Below are 12,784 nucleotides of genomic sequence, written 5' to 3'. Positions count from 1 at the left end.
AGCTATTTTTAATGTTAGTGTATTAAGTTAATAAAACTATTGAAAGTTTTACGTTGTCATATAAAGTTGCTTATTATTTTTATTTTAGTAAGTAAATTAAAAACTAAGTTTAGTAAAGATAAAAATTGTTATCCTATAAGATTAGATTCGACAAGAGATCATAAAGTGGCCCAATGATTGCTCCACTCTTCCACAGAAGTTCATGGAAATCGAAGGTTTTCCGTGCGTATGTGGTGTCCTGGATGGATCTCATATACTCCTTTCTAACCCTCCTCAAGCAGATGAAGATTCTCTAATCAATCGCCATCATGTCCATAGCATAAATGCAATGGCAGTATGTGAACCCGACACATCCATATTTTATGCATCGACCAACAGTCCAGGAAGGTGGCATGATGCACATGTAAGTCTGTCACTAAGTTATATTTTACAACTGTTAGTGCACTAATGCCGGCTATTCAACTAGTACGTGACACTCTTCGGAATGTTCATATTTGAACATACTATTTGAACTATTATGATTGCTAATTTTAATGTAGCTTAGACTAACTAATATAATGTATTATAATGTAACTTACAGTAAATTTAAATATTGTGACTTTACTGCTATTAGGTTCTAAGAAATTGCAACCTATGGAACAAGTTTGAAATTGGAGAGCTTCCATTTAATGGAGCTGTAATTTTGGCTGACTCTGCGTACCCATGTCAAGAATGGTTAATTCCACCTTTTCCCGGTGATCCAGACGGAGCTCAAAAACGTTTCAACATAGCACAGAGAAAAACTAGAAACATAATTGAGCGATGTTTTGGAATTGTCAAAAACAGGTTTTATGCTTTGAAAACTGGAATTCGTTTGCATAAGGTCGAAGATGCCTCTAAGCTTATCATGTGTGGATTTGTTATCCATAACTTGTGTATTCGACATGGAGACAACGGTAATGACTTTGAAGAACGCGAAGAAGAACAAGCTGATGAAAATCTAGCTCAAGAAAATCAGAATGATAGAGCTTTGAATAGACAATTACAGCTACTTAACTACTTTACTTAAAAATATTGTTTAAAAATTCATAAACAATTTGTTCTAGAGCATAGGATCTATCAAAATTGTTTAGACATGGATCATAGATTTGTGTCTAAATTAGTTGAATTAAAATTGGAAAAAAATTTACACAATGATTTTTTAATAAATGCAAGAAATTTTTATAAAAAATTAGACCATAAAAATATATGTTTATATTTGTTTTTAAGTATGTATATTTTGTTTTTTTATAGAGCACGCTTAAAAAATAATAGGAGATTTGTTAACTTTATAGTTGTAATGCTTGTATCTATTTCACATCGCAACAGCATTGGTCTTAATGTTTGTGTGAAGTTTTACAGAATTTATTACTGTAAGGCAATGGTGATAAAAAAATGAAATAACAATAACAATTTCAGATTGGAGTTATTTTTTTATTGTTACTAAAAAAATGTAATTGGTCATGGTTATACAAGACGAATGTTTAAATATAGTATATATTTTTATACAATAATTTTCAAATTTTAACATAAAATTATGATGTAGCTTTTCTCTTAATGCAAGAGAATTTCCTCCTAAAACAAAAAATAATTTTTAATGATAAAGTTATACTAAATATTACTACAAATTAATTTAAAAAATAAAAAATAAAATACCGTGTCTGTATTTACAAAATGTTGCTAGTTTGAAGGTTGCATTTTCTCATGCATTAGCTTTGTTGCTGTTGTGTAATATATTGTTAAAGCCTTTTCTTTTCGAATTTGCTGTTGCCTGAGGGCAACGTCCAATTTCAAAAGTTTAACTCTTAACTCTTGTTCTTTTTCTAATCTTTCTTTTTCTAACCCTAAAACACTTACTTTCAATTTTTTAAAACTTCCATCTACCAAGAGACTTTCTCTAGCTTGTTTTCTTTTTAAATTTTTTAATGCCCCCATTGATGGTTTATTTTGAATTGAATCTAAAATTTAATTCTAGGTGTCAAAACAAGATCAGTTAACTAAAATAATAAGAAAGGTGGTTTAGATTCCTTTAAAAATAAGAAGTTTTTGATGGTTTTGGAAATACTAGTTTTAAAAAATTAAGCACAAATTGATGTTGTCTGTTATATAATTATAAGTCTAAAACCTACAATTAACTAAATTAAACAACTGAGATTAAAAAAATAATTTATAAATTGCATTACCTTGAAGTATCTGACGACTATCACCAACAAGAGTGGTATTGTCTAAATTAGGGGAGAACATACAATCAATTCTTGCATCTAATATAAACAATTAATTTGTATAGAATTTATATAAGAATAAAATAGAACTCTATAAACTATACAATATATGTATATATATATCTATATATATATGCATATATATATCTATATATATATGTATATATATATATATATATATCTATATATCTATATATATATATATATATATATATATATATATATATATATATATATATATATATATATATATATATCTTATAATACAACTAGTCTTAACCAATAAAGAAAAATATACCAGACATAGATGAAATAAAAGAAGCTGTATCAGAAGATTGTTTCAAAGTAAAGTTTACTTCTTTACTTGATGAAGAAAGGGTGGCAGTGGGAGTAGAAAGTTGGTTGGGAGTGGATGACAATGCATCATCTGTCATACAAAAAGAGATATTAAAATCAGGAACATTGATTCCAGATACATTTATTGACTTCCTGTCAAGAATGTCTAAGACAACATTATCTAATTCTGTTAGTTGTCTCCGTGCAGCACCTTTAAAAAATGTATATATATATTTGTATATATTATATGTATACAAAAATATTTAATTATATATGTGTGTGTATAGACACACACACACACACACACACACACACACACACACACACACACACACACACACACACACACACACATACACACACACACATATAAATATATATATAACAAAACTATACCTGCTTTTAGACTTTTAGCAAATTTTTGCATTGTAGCTCTTCGCAAATAATCCCACTCTCTATTACGCAGCTGGTTGATATCTTCAATTTTTGCCCCTAAACTATTTAAATGTGACATTATGTCTTCCCAAATTCTATTTCTATGCCTTATAGTAATAGATGGACCTAAAAGTAGAGTAAATAAATAATCAATATATAGTATAATATAGTTTTATATAGTAAAATACTAAATATTCTATAATAATATATTATTTTATAATTAGAATCATACCTAAAAAAGCTTACCTATATTATATATATATATATATATATATATATATATATATATATATATATATATATATATATATATATATAATGTAATTATACATATTTTTATTTAAATAGTTTGCTAATTAAAACATACTAAGCTTCCCAAAAAGAACCTCTTTGTTTTCTCTGATCTTTATTGCTAGTAACATTTTAAGTTCTTTAGACAGCATTTTATTTTGTTGTGTATTTGTGTATTATATGGCATAATTGTCGACTATATATACTTTTCTTTAGTCAAACATGAAAAATTTGTTAACCAAAATTACTATCAAAAACCTAACAAAGAAAACCAACAAGGAATTGAATAATCGATTAAATGCAGATTTTAAGTAATTGGTTTAATTACTTAAATTAAATTAGTTTAATTAAATTAAATTAGTTTAATTACCAAAATCTATTTCAGTTTTATCTGTAAAATATCTACATAAAAATACAAACAGAGAATGTTCAATGATTTTGAAGTGCTAACGTTGTTCCAAGAATGGCGGCTAAAAATCACGAAGAAAATACCTAAAATAGAGATAAAAAATCTATCTGAAATTTTTTTTCGAAAAAACGCATTTTTTATCTGAAAAAGGGATTCCCTTATTCGTTTATAGCATTGGATTTAATAGCGAAGTTTTTATCTCAAAAACGGTATTTTTTGAATGTTTATAGCAATGGACTTTTTTTTTCTTCGCTTTTTACGGTAAAAACTTCGTGTTTTACGGAAAAAACTTCGTTTTTTATGTTTTTAGCATTGGCCCCATATCTCTATGCGTGATATGAAAAATAATGTAAAATATGCCCATTATCAACAACATTATTCTTACCATACAATGAAGTGTAGTGATCAACAAAAACCTTTAATTAACTTGACGCTTGCAGTAAGTTATTTTTAAACGTAAAACTACTTGTAGGAGAGAGAGTGTATGAAAGAGCCAAATTTAAAAAGGTATGAAAAAAAGTCAATTTTAATTAATTGTTTTTATGCATTTTTTTTATATTCAATTACTTTATTGGGTAATATTATAAAATTAAAATAAATTGGATAACAATGCCAATAATTTGCCATTTACCTATTTTAAAAAATGAGAGAGAAAACAGCTATTTCATAACATCGTGTCAATGAAAGAGTTTGCCCATAGAACTCTGTGATATGAATGAGCCGAAACGTTTTCTCGAAAACTAAAAAGTCTTTTAAAAATAATAATATGTTAACTAGACTTCTAAAAATCGGTTTTACTTAAAGCTATCCCACTGGGCACAAGAACGTTTTTTAAACGTTTAGTAAAAGTTTTATTGGTCGTTTGAGCGACTATTGTAAAAGTAAAACGTTTAAAAAACGTTTAAAAATTCTTTTAATAAGAATCTTTTTATCATCATATTATATTATAATTAGGAGTTATTAATATTATATTATTAATATTAATTATTAATATTAATATATTGTGTCAAACACGCTCATTCGAGCGTGTTCGACACAATATTCTTGGCAGATTAATTGATGATGCAGATGTAGTTAAATTTTTTTGTAAATAAAACTTTTTTTAAATATTTTGTTTGTTATTACGTATAAATAAAGTGACTTACAGTTAATATATGTGGTGTATTTTTTCCTTTTTTTAAATCAAATAATTTTTTTAGATGACGTGTTTGTTCAATATAGTAATACAATTGAAAAGTATTGAAAATTGTTATGTTTTGCTAATTTGCTATTAAATGTGTATATAAAAATATCTTTTATTTTACAAAGCTATTAGGCATTTTTTTAAAACCACCATCCGTAATGATCTGTATTTTATCAATTTTAACGAAAGTCTAAGCAAATATTTAACGTGTAAACTTTGTGTTAGTTATGGAAATTATATCAAATATTACAGATTAACTTTTACTTGAAAATTTCATTTCGGCAATATCTCTCTTAATTTTGATTTATAGCATTTATATCCCGTTTTATAAAGTTATAATTATTATATTAAAATAAATTAAAAGTTATATTAAAATAAATCTTTGGTTTATTGAACAGTTTAAAAAGATGATAAAGCATGCCAAAGTGGTTAAAGTTCTTCGAGTGGTTTTAAATCCTTTCGGTTACACACTTATTTTTTATTTTTTAATCTTTTCTAATTTTCTAGAATACAAAGTAAAACATTTTATAAGGCGTATGAGTAATATATGTATAACATATATAAAGATATTTTATACTATAACAAACGAAAAGGAGAGAATTTTTTAAAAAGCCTTTTAAAGTTTCTAAAAACATGAAAACTCAATTGGAAATTTTTTGCGCTTATGTCATGATAGAGATGTCATGATAGAGATACGCTATTAATGTGCTTAAGTAGTTAGTTAAGGCTGTACGTTTAACACGCGTTAAAGAGACAACTTTCTTTCTTATAGAAAAAATATTTTCTATGCAAACTTTAACTTTCTTCAAAATTAACGGGGCAAGAGTCCTAAAAAGCTGCGGATGGTCTGAAAAAAAAAATTATTAGAAACTTCGTAAACAAAAAATAAATATGGTCCCTCCCCGTTTTTCATAGTTCTGTTTTTTATAGAAGTTATAAAGTATTGAACATAAACTGTTAACTCAAAACAAAGATTTTTATATTTTGCTCTTTTTTAAAATATAATGAATTAAAGCAAAATTATTATAATTGTCGGGGAGGATTATATTTACAACTTTGTAAAAATAATTAAAAAACTTTTACACCGCAAATCTTTTAATTTTCTTTTTATACCGTAAACCTTTGATCGTTTTTGAGATTTACTTGCTCTTCCTTCACTATTGACAATATTTAAGATTTAACAAATTGAATATAGGGGCTAAGATAGACACTTACATAATTCAAATTCAAAATAATATTTAAATAAAATGACTTTTTATAATAAAGAGTAATTCAAAGTTATCCCGCCAATGGGGTAACATTGAATGCGTTTTTTTGTAAAAGTCAAGCCTATTCAAAAACGCATTGCTTTCTTTTAAAAATTAAAAGATAGCAATGCGTTTGAAAACTAGTTTCACATTAAATTATTACTGCTAAAATAATATAATATTATTTCATAACAAACACCCTTTTATTATTTTATTTTGTTTCAATGGGACAATAAAAAAAGTCTCATTTTTTCATAAAAAAAGTCTTATTTACATAAGTTTCACTTACAGACTCTGCAACTGAAACATCTTTACATTTTGCCAAAAAATCCTCAAAAGAACTACTTTTAACAAGATCAAAAGTAATTTTTTTTGCCCTTTGAGCCTGCTTTTTCCTTGACATTAACATAAAACAATTGTTATAGTACATTAATTACTGCTTGGCGTACTAAAATTAAAACTACCATCAGGCAAATGATTGAAGATGATACTTATATCTAATGGGTAAATCCCATATTTCTTTCAAAACCACTAAGCTACTAAGTTGCTGATTACCTTTTGATCTGACAAATAAAATGTTTATAAGTAAATAAAGAGCAAAGGAGATTTATTTTTTGTAATTGTCTGTGCTTTTTTAAACAGAAGCTTTTCGATTGACCAAGTATTTTACTCCAATGTTTTTCAAGAGATCCATAAAAGTTACTCCAATTCCACAAAAAACAAAAACAAACCAGTGAATAGAGTCAAACCACCCTGACTTTGTCCATAAATGGTCAGTTAAATAAACATAACCAAAGACAATTTGATCTGAGGTACTAAACATGATTGACGTGACATAACATGTTCTACAATCGCTCATTTTTGCATATTTGTAAAAATTATGGATTTTCCTTGTGTTTTTGGATTAAGTTCTTAAACTTCATCACACAAAGTGGCAACTTGCATCCAATGAACATCTATTAACACTTTTATCTGATAATTTATATATATATATATATATATATATATATATATATATATATATATATATATATATATATATATATATATATATATATATATATATATATATATATATATATATATATATATATATATATATATATATATATATATATATATATATATATAAATCAACTACTTCTATCTTACAATCTAACATATCTTCGTTTTTCCTAAAACACTTTACTCTTGGTCCGTAGAGCGGGTTATGACGCTCCTTTTGGAGCCAAACTTGTCTTTGCGGTCCTTGGTAATGTGGCCTCTATATGGCAATTATCCGGAGGAGGATAAACCACAATACACAATACCTATATATAAATATATATATATATATATATATATATATATATATATATATATATTTATATATATATATATTTATATATATATATATATATATATATATATATATATATATATATATATATATATATATATATATATATATATATATATATATATATATATATATATATATATAATATATAATTTATAAGGCTTCACGGACATTTCTTTCAAGTTTTTTATCCTCAACTTTAAGTGTTTCTGCTATATGCTAAGCTAATGCAGACTGGTTTAGCTTGCCTTCAGTTAAAAATTTTTGATGTTGTTGAGCCCTTGTTTGTATTTGAAGTTTTGATTCACCGACATACAATTTGGAGCAAATAGTTTAATTAAATAGTTTCCAGGTTGGCTGTTGCGTAGTAATTTTGATTTATTTTTAGACATTAATAGCGTATTTAGGTTATCCATTTTTTATTTGCCTTTTCCTTATGGTATTGTAAAAAAGATTTAGCCAAGACAACAGATTAGCCCAACAAATACTATTAGTTTTATTTTATTTATTAGTTCTATTTTAATATATTTGGTTTTATTTTAATAAATATTAAAAAAGAGTAAAATCTAAAAATCTTTGTTTTGAATTAAAGATTTATGTTCCATACTTTATAAATTATGTTCAATACTTTATAAATTCTATAAAAAACATAAAAAAAAAAAAAAAAAATAAACGGGGAGCGACCTTATTATTTTTTTCTTTAATAAGTTATTATTATATTATTATTAATTTTTTTCAGACCATCCACAACTTTTTAAGACTCTTGCCCTATTAATTTTGAAGAGAGTTAAAGCTTGCATGTAAAATCTTTTTTCTTTAAGAAAGAAAGTTGTCTCTTTATTGAGCGTTAAACCCACAGGCTTAACTACATTTAAGTAATTAGATAAGTCTGTGCTTGTTAAGCCAATCTGCGTTAAGCCTGTGGACATTTTTTGCGCTACGATACTTACGCTATTAATATTATTACTATTGTTATTAATATTATTACTATTAATACGATACTATTACGTTAAAAATGTGCTTAAAAGCACATTAATAATGTAAGTATCTCTATCATGACATGCGCAGAATATTGTGGGCGATCACTGGTTAAATATGGAGCAAAATCTGCAGTAATAAGTATATTTTGATTGAAAAGCCAAATTTCAGTTCCTAAAAAATCCTTTGTAGCTATTCTTGCCGTAACAGCTCTATCAAAAGCATCCTAAACTAATTTGCCATTTCAGCCTCTGTAATTGTTCTGCCAGGATGACTTGTCATCCAATTATCACCTGATTAACAAAAGTATGTTTTAAAGGTACAGTAGGTCCAAAAAAAGTGACATCTAAAGGTTGCATCCTGTTACATTTAAAAAAGTTTTGAGAAAGTATATATTAATTATTTATAAAAGTTTAATATAAAGAATAGAAGTAAATTAGAAAAAATTATTTCTTGATTAATTTATCTGAAGTTTACATTTTTAATTAAATATTTGTAACTTTCATTAAAAATTTTTTTTTCCTAATATTATACAAAAACTTTTATAAATGACAACAAGGGTTGGCAGCAAGGGTATGTTGACGAATTGTATTTATCTGCAAAGCCTTTCATCAGAAAGTGCCAATAATTTCAGGAAACGTTCCTAGTTGACCATTTCGTCTTTCAATGTAGTATTGTAAGGATTTGCGCATGCGCATATAAGATACTGTGATTTGTGTGTTTTTTCCACATTTTTGTAACTTTTGCAACTTCTTTATTTTTTTGATTTTTAAAAGTAATTGCATCAAGTGCACGTAAACTTGATTAAAGTTATATCTTGCATGGTTTAGTGAAGTATATCCATCCATTTTTTATTATTTACCTTTTTCAGGGATCGGTAGGGGAGTTTGTGACCAAATAGCTGTCGGGGTAAGTTGGCAAAAATATTGGCGGGGCAAGTTGGCCTTATATTTCAACTTGATCCGATCGCGATCGGACGTAAATTTCGAGAATTTCCATTTTTAATTTTTTGAAATATTATATTAAATTCAATTAGATAAATAGATCACAGAGATCACATAGATCACATGCGAAACTATAAACGAAAAACAGAGAGGGCTATAACTCCTCAAAACGTTATAAAAAATGCTGTTGATGCTGTTTTATTAGAAGGAAAATCTATACAATTTTCCTTCTAATAAAAGCCAAAGACTTAATATCCCTGAAAAAAGTTTGTCCCGATACTGCAAAAAGCAACAACATCATGGTAAGCAATTATCAGGTTACATAAAATTTAGACAGGTCAGTCTATATATATGTATAAATATATATATATATATATATATATATATATATATATATATATATATATATATATATATATATATATATATATATATATATATATATATATATATATATATATATATATATATTTAAACAACTTTAAAAAGTATTCTACACAATAGAGTGCTCAATGTTCTTAAAAGAACAGAGCAATTATATATTAGTAGAAAATCACTTAACAAAAATTTTTTCCATTTAACACTGTGTTTCATCAACAAAGATTCATCAGAAATGAATGATCAAATTAATAAAACTTCAATTTATACCAAAAATTAAATTACAGGAAGTTGCAAATGTCTTAACTACTGTAAATTTGCATACATTTGTGGAATTTGCTGACACTATTATAAAAAGAATTCTTTAGAAATGATTATTTATGCTATTTTTTTATTACGAATTTCAAACAGAATTAAAGTTAGATGTTAAAAAAATTAAATCAAACCCTAATATTTTGGTTTTTGCTGATAAAACAAATAATATTTACCTACTCACATCAGAAAACTATGAAAAAATTTTACGCGACAATATTACTAGTTGTTATGAAAAAGCCCCTAAAAATTTGGAAAAGACAAATAATTTAGAAGCGCAAAGTATTGCTAAAAAAATAAACCTTGATAATTTGACAAAATTAGTTCAATTTGACATTAATGATTTTTACACCTCAATAACCGCAGATATTTTAGATAAGACTATTGAATTTGCAAAAAGCCACACAGTTATTCCTGATGACACAATCCGTATATAAAACATTGTAGAAAAACCTTACTTTATTTTAATAAGGAAACTTGGAAATAGAAAAACATACATGACTGCTTTGATGTAACAATGGGCAGTTATGACGGAGCAGAAATTTGTGAATTTGTTGGACTATACATTTTAGATTTGTTAAGTAAAATAATCAATATAAAAGATTTAGGCCTTTATCGCAACGATGGTTTAATAGTAATGCGTAGAAAATCTAGTCCACAGCTCGACAAAATTAGAAAAGATATTATAAAAATTGTAAAAAATATTGGCTTTCAAATCGAAATATACATAAATTTAAAAATTGTGAATTTTCTTGATGTCACATTTAACCTCTCTGATAATTCATATAAGCCTTTCAAAAAACCAAACGATGAACTATTATATATTAACATTAACTCTAACCATCCACCCCAAGTTCTAAAACAAATCCCGATTTCAATTAATAACAGACTAAACCAAAACTCCTCAAATGAAAATGTATTCAATTCCTCTAAACGAATATTTGAAGATGCCCTAAAAAAAAGTGGTTTTGAAAATTTTGAACTTAAAGTTGACCCTGAAAAAAAGAATACAAAAAAAAGAAATAGAACCAGAAATGTAATTTGGTTCAACTCCCCATATAGCAAAAATGTTTCTAATAACATAGGAAAAGTGTTTTTGAAAATTGGTCGATAAGCATTTCCAGCGATCTAATAAATTACATAAAATTTTTAATCGAAATACAATTAAAGTTAGCTACAGTTGCACAAAAAATATGGAAAGAATTATAAAAGGTCACAATAAGGCTTTGTTAAACAAAAAATAAATCCTAAATGAAAAAACTGCAGAAAATTGTAATTGTAAACAAAAAATTAATTGTCCAATGAGTGGAAGTTGTTTATCAAAAAATGTGGTATATAAATGTGTTGTTTCCTCTATGAATGTACCTGATAAACAATATATTGGCATAATAGAGGGTGAATGGAAAAAACGTTTTGCCAATCATAAGCAATCTTTCAAGAATAAAAAGTATTCAAAAGACACCATGCTGTCAAAGTATATATGGGAATCAAAAGAAAAAAATATTGATGATTTTATACTAAATTGGTCTATCCTTAAAACAGCGCCTGCATATAACAATATTTCCAAAAAATGCATACTATGTCTACAAGAAAAATTTGAAATAATTACAAATCAAGAATGCTTGTTAAACAAAAGATCGGAATTAATTTCTAAATGTAGTTTCTCCTAAAAAACTATAAAAATAAATGAGTTCAAATAATATTTACATGAAGTACCCTTTTTAAGAAAACATTTAAAAAAATAGCATAAGTAATCATTTCTAAAGAATTCTTTTTATAATAGTGTCAGCAAATTCCACAAATGTGTGAAAATTTACAGTAGTTAAGACATTTGCAACTTCCTGTAATTTAATTTTTGGTATAAATTGAAGTTTTATTAATTTGATCATTCATTTCTGATGAATCTTTGTTGATGAAACACAGTGTTAAATGGAAAAAATTTTTGTTAAGTGATTTTCTACTAATATATATATATATATATATATATATATATATATATATATATATATATATATATATATATATATATATATATATATATATATATATATATATGTATATATATATATAATATTATATATATATATATATTATATATTTTATAACTGTGTGTTAGTGTGTGTTAACCTATATGTGTGTTAAAGAACATAACATTTATACTTTATAACTGTGTTTTGTGTGTCTGTGTGTGTGCAGTGTATAGTATAGTGTATTTGTTATGTGTTATTTGTACATGTATAGTGTTATTTATTTTAATATTGGTATTGTTCATTTAGGTCTTTACTGATTTACAAGAAGATTTATTAGAACAATATGTGACTAAAGCTTATGATATTTATTATGGACTTTCTCCTAAGGAAGCGAGGAAATTAGCTTATCGGTATGGAAAAGCGAATAGCATAAAAATGCCTCACAATTGGAGTGCAAATGAGGACTGGTTCAGTGCTTACCTCAAAAGGCACAAAAAACTGTCAACAAGAAAACCTGCGGCAACAAGTCAAGCACGTGTTTCCAGTTTTAATCCAACAAATGTTCAAAAGTTTTACAACAATTTACAAATTGTTCTTAATCGTTTAAAGTTAAAAAGTGGAGATATTAGGAATATGGGATGAAACTGGTATTATCACAGTTCAAACTCCAGATCATATCGTAGCAAGAAAAGGTTTTAAACAAATTGGACGTGTTACTTGCG

General features: G+C 26.0%; 2 protein-coding genes across 2 annotated transcripts; one reads left to right on the top strand and one right to left on the bottom strand.

Annotated features, from left to right (window-relative positions):
- The first annotated feature begins 202 nt into the window (after positions 1–202).
- LOC136078753 (putative nuclease HARBI1) lies at positions 203–1,506 on the top strand. Its single transcript, XM_065794551.1, has 2 exons — positions 203–403; positions 614–1,506. The coding sequence occupies exons 1-2, from the start codon at positions 203–205 to the stop codon at positions 1,046–1,048; spliced, it is 636 nt and encodes a 211-aa protein (XP_065650623.1). The 3' UTR covers positions 1,049–1,506.
- A 177-nt stretch (positions 1,507–1,683) lies between these two features.
- LOC136078249 (uncharacterized) lies at positions 1,684–2,772 on the bottom strand. The gene is made up of 3 exons (XM_065793562.1): positions 2,539–2,772; positions 2,202–2,279; positions 1,684–1,976 (listed from the first exon to the last, which is right to left on the bottom strand). Exons 1-3 carry the CDS (start codon positions 2,672–2,674, stop codon positions 1,699–1,701), a joined length of 492 nt encoding a protein of 163 aa, XP_065649634.1. The 5' UTR covers positions 2,675–2,772; the 3' UTR covers positions 1,684–1,698.
- Positions 2,773–12,784: the final 10,012 nt, after the last annotated feature.

The sequence above is a fragment of the Hydra vulgaris genome, chromosome 03 (assembly GCF_038396675.1).
Source record: "Hydra vulgaris chromosome 03, alternate assembly HydraT2T_AEP".
Lineage (NCBI taxonomy): Eukaryota > Metazoa > Cnidaria > Hydrozoa > Anthoathecata > Hydridae > Hydra > Hydra vulgaris.
This window is presented reverse-complemented; position numbering and strand designations above follow the sequence as displayed.

Excerpts from the sequence above, each read along its gene's own strand:
- LOC136078753 (XM_065794551.1), top strand. The coding sequence starts at position 203 with ATGGAAATCGAAGGTTTTCCGTGCGTATGTGGTGTCCTGGATGGATCT. Across the intron at positions 404-613 it reads GAAGGTGGCATGATGCACAT|GTTCTAAGAAATTGCAACCT; the intron begins GTAAGTCTGTCA and ends TACTGCTATTAG.
- LOC136078249 (XM_065793562.1), bottom strand. The coding sequence starts at position 2,674 with ATGACAGATGATGCATTGTCATCCACTCCCAACCAACTTTCTACTCCC. Across the intron at positions 2,280-2,538 it reads TTTTATTTCATCTATGTCTG|ATGCAAGAATTGATTGTATG; the intron begins GTATATTTTTCT and ends TGTTTATATTAG. Across the intron at positions 1,977-2,201 it reads TAGTCGTCAGATACTTCAAG|ATTCAATTCAAAATAAACCA; the intron begins GTAATGCAATTT and ends ATTAAATTTTAG.